This window comes from Haliaeetus leucocephalus, unplaced genomic scaffold (genome assembly GCF_000737465.1).
Source record: "Haliaeetus leucocephalus isolate CR32 unplaced genomic scaffold, Haliaeetus_leucocephalus-4.0 Scaffold339, whole genome shotgun sequence".
In the NCBI taxonomy this organism is placed as follows: Eukaryota; Metazoa; Chordata; class Aves; order Accipitriformes; family Accipitridae; genus Haliaeetus; species Haliaeetus leucocephalus.
This window is the reverse complement of record NW_010972775.1, coordinates 8,737,847-8,752,283: the sequence shown is the minus strand read 5'-3', so window position 1 is coordinate 8,752,283 and position 14,437 is coordinate 8,737,847. Positions and strand designations below refer to the sequence as shown.

At 41.0% G+C, this 14,437-nt stretch overlaps 1 protein-coding gene across 1 annotated transcript in view; it reads right to left on the bottom strand.

The window, feature by feature from the left end:
* Positions 1 to 13,329, bottom strand: part of MNS1 (meiosis-specific nuclear structural 1) — a 22,649-nt gene extending 9,320 nt beyond the window's left edge. The window contains exons 1-7 of the mRNA XM_010572275.1: positions 13,318 to 13,329; positions 11,157 to 11,234; positions 10,683 to 10,849; positions 8,587 to 8,841; positions 4,630 to 4,763; positions 2,613 to 2,732; positions 17 to 252 (exon numbers count right to left, since the gene is read on the bottom strand). Of these exons, the coding sequence (XP_010570577.1) occupies positions 17 to 252; positions 2,613 to 2,732; positions 4,630 to 4,763; positions 8,587 to 8,841; positions 10,683 to 10,849; positions 11,157 to 11,234; positions 13,318 to 13,329 (1,002 nt within the window). The remainder of the gene's footprint in view (positions 1 to 16; positions 253 to 2,612; positions 2,733 to 4,629; positions 4,764 to 8,586; positions 8,842 to 10,682; positions 10,850 to 11,156; positions 11,235 to 13,317) is intronic.
* Positions 13,330 to 14,437: the final 1,108 nt, after the last annotated feature.

Genomic DNA, 14,437 nt, shown 5'->3' with positions numbered 1-14,437 from the left:
CCCCCGGCCCTAGCACGTGACGGGGAGCCGCCTCAGGCGGGGCGGGCGGGGGTTCGAGGCCTCCTCGTAGGGCGCCCAGCGCTGCCCCCAAAACGTGGGGGTTTCGGTCTCCCGACATTTTCCTACGTTCGCGTACGTGAGGGAAGTGGGTAAAGGCAGTTTTCCAGAGGAGAGCGGCCGGAGGGGCAGCCCGTGCGGGGTGGCTGGCGCGCATGTTCATTCCCCCCCCTTGCCCTGGAGAGGTAGGAACCCCTAAAAGTTGAGCACGGGGAGTTGGAAGAAACAGAATTACCAAAATACGTTAAAAAGAAAAAACACAATTCAAGAGCAGTTCTTCAGTTAAGGTTAATGCACTTCACTCACCTGTAACCACAAAACCTAGGTGGCAGCATTTAATTGAGAATTTCTCTCCTTCGTAACTATCATGATGGATCCCGAAGAAGTATGGGGACACAGTCACAGGCGAGAAATCAAAAACCGTACCATGAACATCACCAAAGTACATAATTCTACATGATTCTGGTAAGGTTGCTTGTTATATAGTACACCTTATTTACACCCGCTAGGCATAAAGGAAAACCCGGCCCTTAGATTTTTCCCGAGGCAGATCTTACACAGAGCATAGCTGCTCGCTCCAGAGAGTCTCTGTGGACTAGCTTTGCTCCAAGGAAGGAAATCAACATTCTGGCATCCAATTTCACAAATTCTGCCCACCCACTTGTACCACTTTTCTCACCTTAATTTTCCTTTCTACAAAGTTATGTGAAACTGAAGACATTTAAGCTTATTCAAAGTAGTATTGAAAATTCATTAATGTCACCTACTTTATAAAATTAATTAAAATGAATAAAGCTCAAGAACACCTCAGACTTGGGTAAGAAGTAGTCTCTATGTTCCTATTGATTCTGTGCTAAATATACCTATATCTATATATTTATGGGATGAGAATGCTCATTATTTTAAATCAGTTCCTAATCTTTTACAAAATCTCCCAGATTAGTGGAATTCTTTGTGAAGGTTTGGTTAGTCTTTGCCCTTTTCATGAGAAAAATGTTTTCCCACAATGCTGGGGGGGAAGTAAACTATAGGAGACCATGTCTTTAACTCAAATGATACAAGCAGAGAGATGAGACAGAAAAAAAGATCATACACGTTCCCTACTACTTCTTTCCAAATAGCGTTACCACTACAGCGCTCTTGAAAAAAAAATCAGGTTCTTCAAAAGTAGGCAAGGAAATAAGTCAATGTCAAAAAAACCTCTCCCCCAATGATTCCAAAGTGTTGACATAGAAAGAAGGAAGTTTTAACTATACTGGCACAGCACTAACTTTCAGTGCTTAAGGTTTAGAGGTGGTGTGGGCTGAGGGGGTAAAGGTGCAAAAGATACTTTTGCTGTCCCTTCTCCTCAGTAAATAGCTGTATGGCTCACTGCAAACAAATGGAATTTTCTTTCTTACAAAAGAAAATAACAAAATCAGGTCCCCTCACTTCTGGAAATTATTGCAAATAACCTTCAGATGTAAAATTCCATCTTTGCTCACATGATGTCCTAATTTGTAACAGCAACACTCTAAAATGAGAACAGAAGTATGCCTTGATTCACTCTCCAGGCAAGCAAGGCATTTAGACAGAAAAGTGGGAGTGAAAAATGCTTGAAAAAACACACATATATCAGAGACCAAGTCAGTTCACAAAGTTCTTTTTAAAATTAAGAGAGGGCTGGTGTTTGCACGTAAACACTATTTGTGAGCAGTGTATCTTTCACAGAAGGGACAGAACACAGCATTAATATTCAGTAAAATCCCAAAGGGAAAATATATTGAGGTTTCCAGTCCCCAGTGCCTCATTGTTCTTTTATTTCCCATACATTTCAGATTTGCCGCAGTGTGTTTAAAATGTAAAGAAGAAAAATGCAAAAAGAGAATTTTTATGCTCGATACCTTATGGCATTTTGTGCTCTGAAACTCTTACCTTTAATGCCCTGATAGTTTTCCCCAACATAAATTAAGCCACAGGGACACTTCAGTAAAAATACTGTGTGTGCAGATTTCCAAAAGAAGAAAAGTAACCTTTCCGCATGTACCATCAACCCATGTAGAGATTAGGGAGGGGAAAATACTCCAGAAATTCCACAGAAACAGCCTATATACCCTTGTCCTGCTCCTTTAGTTAAATTGAATACTTAAAGATGGAAAACAATAATTTCCCCCCATTCAGATAAAACTGCTGGTCTCAACTATTCTTGAGAGCATCCTCAAGAATGGCAGGCTCCTGTCCTAAAGCTTGGCCATATTAATTTTTTCCCTTCTATCCAGCCAGAACTTCCCTTTTTCACTTTGCAGCCACTGGCCTCTCAGACTCCCTCTGTGCTTCTTGGCAAAGAGACTGGCTTGGTCTTCTCGGTGCCCTCCCCACAGCGGCTGGCGGCTGCTGTTCGGTTCCTCCCCCCTGGGGAATTGACTGCACCTCCTTGTTTGGGTTATCTATCTGCAAAATTGCTGGGGGTGCTGGCATATGGGTACCGCACCTGCACCTGGGCAAGCGTTTCTGTCCTGTGCTGTCCTAGCACGTCCTGTTCTCCTCGTCGAGGTCGTCTCAGTTGGATGACCCACCTCCACCTGAGCGGGGAGTGTCTGCTTTTACTATTTCTCCCAGCTGTGCAGTCACAGCAAGTTGCTGGTCCATGTAGTGGCCTCCCTCGTACGTTCTTATTTGAACGTGGTTATCAAACACTGTGTTGAGAAGAGGCGTATCTTTTCTTCATATCAAAAAGCACACCTCCTTGATGGCACCGATTAATTTCTCAGTTAAAGACCTAAGAATGTAATGCTTGCAGAACAGAGTTCAGTCCAGGCAGAGACAGTCAGTTCATCTGAAGGAACACAATGAAAATGTACTGGTTTCGCAATCAGCTGGCTCAGACTCCTTAAAAGTCGATGTGTTTATATTTAACTTTTATTTCCATAATATAATTTAGGAAGTTTTTAGAATAACAGCGAGTGAAATATCTAATTTACTATAGTTTCTAAAGGAATGAGTTCCAGCTGCATAATTGCTATTAAATTTTGTTGCACACAGCATTTCTGCTTGCAAGCAGCCTGGTTACAGCTTACTGGTTAGTGACCTGCTTCTCATTCCTTTTTCCTAACAGTATTAAACACTCCCAGGGCCTGAAAAGCTTCAACTAACCAGCACCCAACTGTACAAATGTACACTCAAATTCAGCAGTCCTTTCTCATTGTTAACATAGCATATTAAGAAATGATTCAGTTTTCAGTCTCAATATCACCACCTACTGATCAACTCAGGACAGAAGAAATGAAGACTGCTGAGGAATGAAAAATTTTGCTAATGATAAAAATGAAGAAACGGAGCATTAAAGGGAAAAAGAAATCTCCCTCTATTTTAGCAATTTAAATTGAAGGCGATGCAAAAGCATACAGCGGAAAAGGTCATTAAATGAAAATGGTGAAGCCATTTTGCAGGTTTACCTTTTTTCTAGGGGGTTTTACCAGATGATCGTAACATGACACGGTGACAAATACATTCCAGCTGAGATAAAATATGTAGGTCATGCTGAGTTGGCAACATTATAAACCACTACTGGGAATAACATAGCTTCTCTGTGAGATAATTTACCTTCTTGGGATGAAAAGATAAATGTGAATTAACAGGGAAGAGTCTGAAATGTCTGAGCTGTGCTACTGATCTACTAGAGACCTAGATAAGTCACAGAGAAACTAATGCTTGCTTTGCTTGAGTTTAGTGATGGATGGGATGGCAGATTTAGCAGTTAAGGGGCTATCACTGTCAAGAAAATCTTAGCACTAATTTTTTTTTTTAAATTATCATGCAGTAGTAGGGAAAATATGTCCCATGGTAGAAGTGATCTTTTACTTATGATATTATGGACTGTAAAAAAAAAAATTACGAGGAACAAAAATACTCAGTGCTTCAAATATGATCAACAAAAATACACCTGTTTCTGATGAGAAAAATGTGGTTTTAATAAATATTTACCAGTAGTATTGAATTTTCAAAGAATAAAGAGAATAAATGTAGAATCTCAAGCCAGAAAGGATGTCTGTGCAAAGGACACAAGAACAGAAATTGGTCTTATATGAGTGCCATGGTCAATACTTTGTTTCTGGGCTTCCATCTCTCCTCTGTCCTACTGGTCAAGAGTAAAGCCTGTAAGCTGTGTGTCTAAAGGCTGACGTGAATAAAACTATCAGAATGCATTTATAGCCACACCATGGTATACATGTATTTCTGGGTAAACTCTTAGCATTTCCTATTAGTATTTTTACTGATTTATTCAAGCTTATAAAGCACCCACCTATTCTTCTAAGGAGATACATTGTTTTTAAGTACTGAATACATAAATTCCAAAGAGCCCATGAGAATTTTACTGCAGAGTGACATTACACTCCAATACTTCTTACAGTGGGTCTTTTTTCTGGTTTGACATGAAATAATTGTTATTCTGATTAAAAGGGCAGGCTAACAGCAAAACATATTTCTTAGGTAGTTTGTAGAGAAGATCTTTAAAAACAAAAACTGTAGTGCAACTACAGTAGATTATTCTTCTGTGCAGGCAGAAAGATAGACAGTCAGTTCCAGGCTTACATGTTGACAAAAATCCTTTTTTCATCCCACAATCTCTTAGCTCCACATAATTGTTGTCATTTCTTTGTTTCCGTATTAGCAACGCCAGAAAACATAAGTGCTTCTTGAAACATGCAGCCCAAACTCTTTTGATGCTGTAAAACAAAAATAAGTAATTAGGACACTATTTCATAACTCATATTCAAGTCTCTCCAGCCACCATTCAGCCTTTCAGGATTTGTTCATGCCTTAGGCCCTCTGACTGTTTCTTTCATATTCTCTTTGGGTGCTTCTGTTTGTCTGCAGCTTCTGTCCTGTTCCTATTACTCCAACCAATAATAAGTTTTTGCCTTTCTGCATCCCTCCCATTGATCAACATTATTTACATTGTTAAGTACTTTTTTAAGTCTCCTATGTAATCTATAGTTTCTTATTATTGCCCTGCTTTAATCTATATTGCAGTTCAATTTCTTCTTATAGGTAACCTGAAAAAAAGGCAGCAATTACACCATCAACATCAACAGAGTTTTGTACAACACCCATTCAGTGGACTTGGAAAATGACCTTTTATAGCAAACAGCAAAGTCTGAGCTTTCTTGCCAACTGGCTGCCTGGCTAGTAGATGTGTTTGGATTATGGAACAGGGCATTTGTTCTGTGCATTTGGCACAACTTTGCTAGCATTCAGTGACTAAAAAACAATTGGAGAGCCACGTCCACACAGTGGTTCACGACACTTTTCACTGTTGATAAAACAGCAATTTTGTGCTCCAGAAAAAATTCACCAGGGAAGTGGTGAATTCCCTCTGTTCCCAGTCTCTAAACCTTCAGCATGATTCAATTGCTGGAAACCAACAAGCCAGGTCTGTCGAAAGGGCACGTTGATGCGGGGCAGCGAATAGCTGGGGGTCACAGCACTGCCAGCGGCTCAGTGCCGAGCTCCCTCCCTCGCACCGTGCTGCCCTGGACACTGTGGATCTGCTGCTCAAAAGTGGGGCTCGCCCAGCTCCGAAAGCTGCGTTTTGTCTGCTTCTTCGCAGTCGGACTCTGAGCAACACCCCAATGGTAACTCCTATACGCAGGAACCTTTGGCAACTTTTCCCCTCACCAGCGTGCGCTCCAGTTCATGCTGTCGCTCCGCACACGCTCCAGCAGCACCAAGGGCAACCAAAGCTGCACGCTGTTTCCGCTGAGTGGATGACAAGCAGGCGGTTCCCTCACCTGACCCCCGTCAAATCGTCGTAATTATATTCCCGTATACTCTTTTCCTAACTCTGACCTCCTCCTTCCAAAACCTAGAAGTGCCTGTCCTACGGGTTGTGAACATGGGGCCCGTGCCACGCTGCAGACAGCTGCCTGCTCAGGGGCAGGACCACCGCGGTCTCGCCCAAATGGCTGTGCTGTGCATCACTCCCTGTGTCTGCTACAAAATGTGCTCATTCCTTCTTAGTACTGACACGATCAGACAGCTGGTTCAGAGGCACCAGCTAATTTTGGTCTCCGAACAACTGCAGGGAAGCAGGGCCCTTTGCCGTGTCTCTGTAGAGAAGGAGGTGTAGTGATACCATAACTACTGTTTTGCTTGGAAGGAGAAGAGAGGATGAGGGGAAAAAGTCCTGTCATTTCACTGAGAAAATTTCAGGTTATCATACAGAAGTGCAAAAACTAAAGAGGGCAAGACTATAAAAGGAGTTCCAGCAGTAAGCAACATTCGCTTCCCATTTGATATCTTAAGACAAGTTGCTTACTTGAAATCAGAAAAAATGTACACACATGTGCTGTAAAAAGTAACTATAGAGTTTGTTAGTGTGTATGCCTTGCACAATAAGCAAACTTAGTTTTGAAATAAACACTTGCACTGAAATTATATTTCTATAATTTATAAATCAAACTTTATCTAATGTCCTACAATTGGACACTACCTGCAGAGTACTGTTTAACTACTCTGAACATTTACACACTTATCTTTTAAATATCGATAATGCCATTTTTCATTTACACGACATGAAGTCCCACAGGGAATAATTATGATAATAAACCTTAATGATTCTTGCAAATAAATGATCAAACAAAATTGCTACTGTTGATTTATATTAATGGATGCCTTCAGGAGGAGATTTGTCAAGATGTGCTGCTTCTTGAATCCCAATTCATCTTATTTAGCAGAAGAATGTACATAGTTTGTAAAACAGATTAAGTGTTTAAAATACAATGTGTTCATGGAGTTTCTGCAGTTCAACGTTCAAACACTATTGTCTTTCCATATGGCAAATGTGCATTAAATGGTTTCTTTGTATACAGCTTTATTCCGTCCTTTTTCCCTGCTTTTGTCTCTTGTGGCTAAAATAGTCCTCCACTTGCAACCGTTTAAGATAATCTTCTGTTAGTCATGTAAGAATCAGTGATCATTTTCTGTCCTAATAGATGAACACTTCTGCCAAACAACTTTCGCTGCAACGAGCCTAGAAACATTTTTGGTGCTTTAATAACGGCACATCACCTGAAGCTAGTGCCGTACAGCATTTTATAGGATAGGTTAAGATAAGCACTTACTATTTTTCTTCTACTGTCGGATATGCTGGAAATTCCCAGTCCCCATCCATCTATACTTTTGCAATTTAAGAAAGTTCATTTGGAAAACATTTTACATCCGCTTCCCTTTTAGATAGTACATAGGTTTGAAAGTAATATCAATATGTTTCTTTTACTCCTGATTATACAGGGCAGGACATATTTCACAAGTGTGGCAGGAGAGCAAGCTAAGGAAATAACAGGAGAAGGAAGTTTATGTATTTAAACTTTACTGCAGCTAGAAGAAGAGAATAAGCACATGCTTTATCTCTTCAGCGAAACACACACATACAAGTGCAAGGTGGTGGGTAAGGTTAGAACCAGGCAGAGGAAGCAAAAATGCAGCTCTGCAATAGTCCGTGCCCAGTGGTGAGAGTCATACAAGTAGGCTTAATTGTCTGCTTGAACAACTTTGTTAAATTGACGAACTCCATCAGGATAAGAGCAGAATGAAGACACACGATATTTTTGCCCTTGAGGGAATAATATGTGTAAGTAATCAGTAATTTTCTGAAACTTCGACCCATCAAGAGATTTTTTTTTTCTTTTTTTCCTCCTGTTTGTCCAAAAGTTCAGTTTCAAAGAAGAGATAAACAGGCTGGTATGCAAAGATTTTCTTTGTCTCATACTGTAACATGTCATTATACATCCAGCTGAAACATGGCACTAATTTACTCCACGCACAAGGAAACCAATAACTGCAGCACACGGATGAAAGTCTGTAGTAATACTCTAGAATGAACTGCTGGTTTGCACTACTTCTTCAAATAGGAACATTCCTCAAAATCCTGTCAGGTAAGTCTTTTCCTTTTTAAACTGGGGTCTAATCTTGCACACCCTGAAAGCAATGGAAATTCCAAACATCAAAGAGCTGCCTTATTCATACTAATTTTCTTACAGTTCGTGGAGTAATAATGCTCAGATTTCTCACTTCCACTTTAAACACTGGTACAAAAGTCTTTCTTCTGCAATGCAGAGTACCACTGCTGCACGTGATGGTGGCGTTTGCCAGGCCTACATTTCTGTTCAACAATGAGAAACTTAGTCTCGTTCTGTTCATCCCTTGCACATGGGTTCTTCAGCAGCTCTCCAAGCAACTAGCATGGGGGAACATTTTCAAATATGTAATTACTTTTTGTATGTGACAGCAGCAAAGAGACTTGGAGCAATTATTTGGATTGTACACACATAGGGGATTACCCGTACCTGAATTTTGGCTTTGTGTGTAATTTGCTGCATAGCATTCAGAAAACTATTTTATCTTACTGCATTTTTGCTTGGCTGCAATAACGGTTGTCATACTTGCAGAGGAGCAGCATCATACGGATTAATATGTTTATACCAGTTCGGCATCTGAATACGTACATCAGTGCGTATTAATAGCCATCACTGTGCTACCAGGACTCACACTTCGCCAGAAGCATGACTGCCATTCTCATCATCCTCTCTGGTCATTGCAAGTCGTAAAGCAGTACTGGTCTCATAGTCTGATACAGGCTTTCTAGGAACAGCTGATGGCCCATTTTCCCAGGAGGTCTCTAGGGCAGTTTGGGCTCTCAGGTAAACCCAGAGCGGACAGAAGCACCACGCCCCGAGCCACAGTGAGCTGTGCTGCAACTCGGGAGCCTTAGTCCTACCTGCAGCTCTCTGTGCCTCAGTTTTTCTAAAAATAAAATGGGAGTCATGCTTATATTTGCTTAGTCCTTTATTAAAGCTAAAATTGAACTTGCTGTTTATTACTTTTTTGTTACTTTGATTTCTTTTCCTGGAAGATGCTCTACCAGAAATTGTGAAATTTTCTTCCTTTAATTCATTTAAATTAGTTTCTCTCAGCATAACATTTTTCTCTCCTCTCCCTGGGCAATAGCCACGCTTCAGAGAAGTGAGTCTTCCGGCAGCATTCCCTCCCGTTTTGGTACAAATGCCACCAGTGAGGACCTGCCACCCTCCTTGATGCCAACAGAGCAGAGATGTTTCTGTTAGACTGGCTCCAGCAAGGATGGAAATCCGAGCTTTTGTATGTTAGCTCCTGCAAGCAACAGAAAAAAAAAGGAGCAAGAGCTAGTCTGCCTACCTTTTTTGCATAGGCTTTCCATTTCACGTAGGCATCCCTGCAAGACCTCATACCTCCACAGAGTGGTAAATAAGCGCAAGACAAGGGAAATAACGGAGACTTTTGCTTCTAACGCAAATGGCTGCTCAGGACAGTAATAGCTGAGAGAAAAGCACTGAATCATTTTTCACTTCATCTCCACTCAGTAATGCATAGAAAGTGAATATATAAATACACTGAAGGAAAAAAACTATTAAAAAAAGCAGCAACCTTAGGAGGTCAACACTGGTTTTGAGGGTCTATCAGGACAAGAGATCCAAACTCTGCTAAATGTCCACTAACTTCAGAAACTGAGCTCATCCCCGTCTCCCTAGCACTTTCGGAACTAGAAGATACAAATAGAAGTAACTCAAGCTCCTCTCTTCCCTCCCCACGTTGTCGTACATGATGAAACCTGCGGCAGTGAGAAAGCAGCACAAGATGATGAACCAGAGGGATTTGGGTGTGTGCTACCTCATACTAAGCCACACTTTGTAAGGGATTTTTTGTCCCTCTTTTTACCATAATGTGTCTAGGGGCTCAAGGACAGTACAGCAATGACTTACAATGCCACAGCTAGGGGGACGGGACATGTCGAAGAACAAGAAATTCCCTCCCTTTGCTACAAGTTTGCTGGTCATTATGTTGGTCCCACATAACATAGCTTCAGCTGCTAAACTGCATTGCAAGAACACTAAATGCTTTTTTCAGTATTGCTCTTCCATGCTAGCAACTGCTGTAGTTACAGAAAGGTATTACAAAACCTGCACAGAGAAAGGCTGTATCTACTAATTCCCAAGTGGGGAAATGAGAAAGTTCAGCAACTTCCAGACCATGACACAGTGTCCATTCTGGTGGTGCGTGTTAATGCTGACAGCTTTCCCCTTATACATATACTAGAACTAATCCATACCTTTCTAACTCAGAGCAATTTCCTGTCCTGAGGAAAAAGTGTCTTCTCATTCTAAATCCGCTTTAACGATTATGCCTACCCCATTCCACCGAGAGTGTTCACAGGGAAGAGACGTTAATCTATTTAGCTTCACGAAGGGTTTCTCTCTGACACATGCTCTTCTAATAAGCCATTTATCAGGATGAAGGGTGATCCCGAGAGAGTGCAGACAGCAGGACAGCCTTAGCCTGAGTGACAGTCTGTGCAGCAGAGATTGACTGTAATGAAGCACAGAATAAACGAGACGACTAAGAGAGTACAAGAATCAGTGAAAGTTTTGAGTTCACCTGAGCAGCTTACTGTGCAGCACAGATCTCTCATCGACTTATAAATGTTATGTGGTTTTTTTTTGGTTGCAAAGGATCACCTAAAACACACAGAAATCTCGCACACAAGAGAACGCTTTCTGCTTTATTGTCACCCATGAGAGGGTACCAGCTTTTAACACAGAAACACTCACAAATTGTAGGTGGACAGGACACTGGCAATTATCTGGTACGACCCTCTGCTCAGAGTTGGGCCAGTTTCTAGCACGTTGCGCTGGGTCTCAGCGCTCTGGGATTCTCTAATTCCTTTTCCGTTGATAACCTTCTGTAGATACTCATCATGAAATTTCTTTCTCTGCAACTGAAATCTCACAACAGTGTGGATATATTGTTTGGGATGACTCTTGGCAAAGTTCAAACTGTAGCATCTCCACTTGAGTCTGAAGTCAGGTTACTGCCAATGGACAGAAGCAGGTATTACTGCCAGTTATATATGCCTACCTTAGGATGAGTTCATGTCAGCATCATTCTCCACTGTCTACTAGTGGAAAAAAGATCAACTCTAACACAGACGTCTGTGGACAATGACTTTCGTCCACAAACATCAGGCACGTAGTCCTGAGGTGTACCCTAGTCTTGTTCTTCATTCTGACAAGTGTGAGACTCACTCTCGACGTCTCTGCAACATCTTCATCGTACTCATCTTTTGTTGGAGTCTGATAGAAATTGATAAATGGAGACTGAGGCTATGAAAGGAGAGAAGTTCTTAGTCAGTGATAACAAGCTACGAATGTAGAAAGGAACCTCACGACTACAAAACCTCACTGCTAGAAAAGCCTGACTACAGCGTAGTCATCTACCACCCCACCAACAAGTAAGACTCGTTAAATCTTCTTGTCCGTGGATGATCTAATGAATTTAAATACACCATTCTGGTCAAGAAAAGAAATCAGTCACTCTTCCTTCTGCAGATGCTAGTATTGAAGTGTACACAGCAAAATGACACACTGAGTCAGTGTTCCCTGTGAGGGATGTGGTGGACAGACATTCATATTACTGGAGTTATCATACTTTCAGCTTTTGCTAAGTTGTGCTATGTGCATCAGTAAGCATTCTTGCAAAAGCACAGGCTAACTACGGGATCACAAGCACAATCAAGAACATCAAGCTCAAGAAAGTAAAAGCAGCAGGCAAGCTGTACTTCCATATCCTAGGATAAAAGAATAATAAGGTAACAAAAAAGCATACCTTATTTTTACCATTGATACAACAACTATAAATTTGGGTTGGGCTTTTGCATGCAGCTGTAGTAGAACTGAAAAATAACTATAAGGGTTGGAATTAAAGGGCCAAAGGTGGACACTTAAAATAGCAGCATGTTATGTCTAGCTCCCTAAGTAGCTAACATCAAAAGTTAATGCGGACTAGAACAGATTTTACTCAAATTAAGTATTTTACATCTTGTCTTTCCATTACTGATTTTCCTCACAAGACTACTAGACCAATTACTAAATTACAAAAGTTATATACAGTGTATAAAAGTAAATATGATACTCCGACTCAACAGGCCAGCAGGCCTTTCTGCCAGCTAAGTGGGCAACACTGCTTGTATGGAAAGACTATTTGCAGGGAGGTAGATAACACTGACTCATCTAGATTAAGCGATTCTTTTGCTCTCTGCTCATTGAGGAAGGGAGTTAAATAAGACACATGAAAGCCTGACTTCCTACTATAATTTAATTTGTCCAGCATTGCAGCATGCATCTTCTGCAGATTAGATTTTTAATGACTACCCCTCAGCTAATCTCCTAGTTTCAACTGGTGTGCAACATCTGATCTGTTGGGACCACAGTACAGTGGACACTCATCAACAAGACTTCAAATGAGCCGAGTGAGGTGTTGCGAGGAACATAGTTGTGGCAGCAGAGAACTTTGTATGTTTTAACAGCTCAGACTGTTCAGTCACCCTCCCTCACCTTTACTAGCCATTGTACCAAAGCTATTCTTGATTTCACTGAAGTGGAGATACAAGGCTGGCATCCTGAATTGCCTGCGCTGTTGATCAACGAAGGCAGACAAGACTGGTTCACTAGGAGTCTCAATCAGACATCAAGTTAAAGAAGCCATTAACACATTTGCAGACCAAAGGCCCTGGAAATTAATAATCCCTGAAGCAATACAATACCCACTCGACATCTGGCTAACCCCTCCCAGGAAAAAAGATAGCAAAGCCATGATTCTAGCTAATGTAAATCAGAAGAGATGGGCTGGAGGAGCCTGTGACTAGTAGGAAGATACCAGAAGCTATATAAACTGGCAGCTTGCTCTTCACTTGCTCTTAGTTACAGCACTAGAAGGGTGAGCTAGGTTCAGTAATAAGCACGCAACAAAGTTCAGTCATCGACTTAATTTCTGATAATTACCAAAAAAAAAAAAAGGAGATGCTCCTTAACAAACAGGTATTTGCCTAGTTTACAGAAATTCTCCACAGTACCATGAAAGTAGCAGTCGTTCCGCTACGATTATTAGAACCAAGACTATGACACCTGCAGTAGGATGGCCTGGAAGTTACTCCTTCACTGGCTGCCCAGGCTACTCAAGAGGTGGAAGTGGAGGCGTGCGACAGGGACCCTGGCAGGCACGCTCTGCTCCTGCTACGAAGCACTCCAGCACAAGGAACCTAGAGTAACAGTCAACTAACTACCTGTTACCTCAGTAATCCTTCTTCTAAATCCAGTCTTCTACCTTTGAAAGCTTGATTCAGTCAACTTATAAAATTAAGGAAAACATTCTGCATAGAAAGGTACAGACCACCAGCCACATACATACATTATCTGTCATAACCGGTTCCTATATTATAACAATAATATATAGTTGCCTTTTGATTGGCATAAGGACTTAGTTATTATACATCACTGTTCACATAACTAGTCTTCACTGAAAACTTAGGGCGAGCAGGGACTTTCTTGCCATCCCGACAAGGCGGCCACGGTTGATAAAAAAAAATCATATATAAAGATAGCAAAACTAGTAGAAACCCCATATGCACAGCAGCATACCACAGTCTTTTGTCTATATTAATTTTTACGCTTTAATAGCTCATAATCCTAGGACAATAAAAATGAGTTCTTCTGCTACCCACAGTATCTGATGCCCTCCCAGTACCACCCTTCCAACTGATATTGCAGAAAGAAAAGAGAAATACTGGAAAAATAACAAAACAGAGCATAGTAAAAATAAAATAAGTTTGCAACAGAGATGTAGCTTATTTAGCACATTCTTTACAAAGAGCAGTAACGCAGAAAAACAATGATGGGCAGAGATGGTTATCCAGTGGTCTGTAAAAAGCACAATTACCTGCGTTAGCTGTGCCAATTTAGAAGACACTGAGGCTTATGGATGAGCCCATAATCAACAAAGCAATGCTCCTCTATTTTCAACCTTCTTGAGGAAGGCAATAGAAAATGAGAATCCGTTATAATTCTAAAAATTACTATGAGACATTTAGCATAAGCCAGATATTCTCCTCATGGGGAAGATTAATGATATTTGAAAATCAGAAATCCATAAGCTATGCAATGTAACGGTACAGCCTACTTGATTGCCAGACCCTTTAGGTTATAACATATTATGTAGCAGTTCTTCTAGAAGCTCTTCACAAAAAAGTTGCTGGCAGGGGTGCAATGCTTTTTTCATAGAGCTCACTATGAATGGAGTCACCATAACTTGTTAAAACAGATATTAGCTCTTCATCTGCTTAAAAGACTATTTTGAGAGGGGAAACATGTTATCTTACCTTCACACACCTCCTTAGAGTACCAAAACTTTGGTCAAATAGCTATATGGCTTTCTGCAAAATGCAGCAGTGTTCAACATTCAGAAAGAAAACAAACATTCCAGGATCCAAACTACATTGGAATTTGGATCTCATGATTCAGAGATGCTGGGT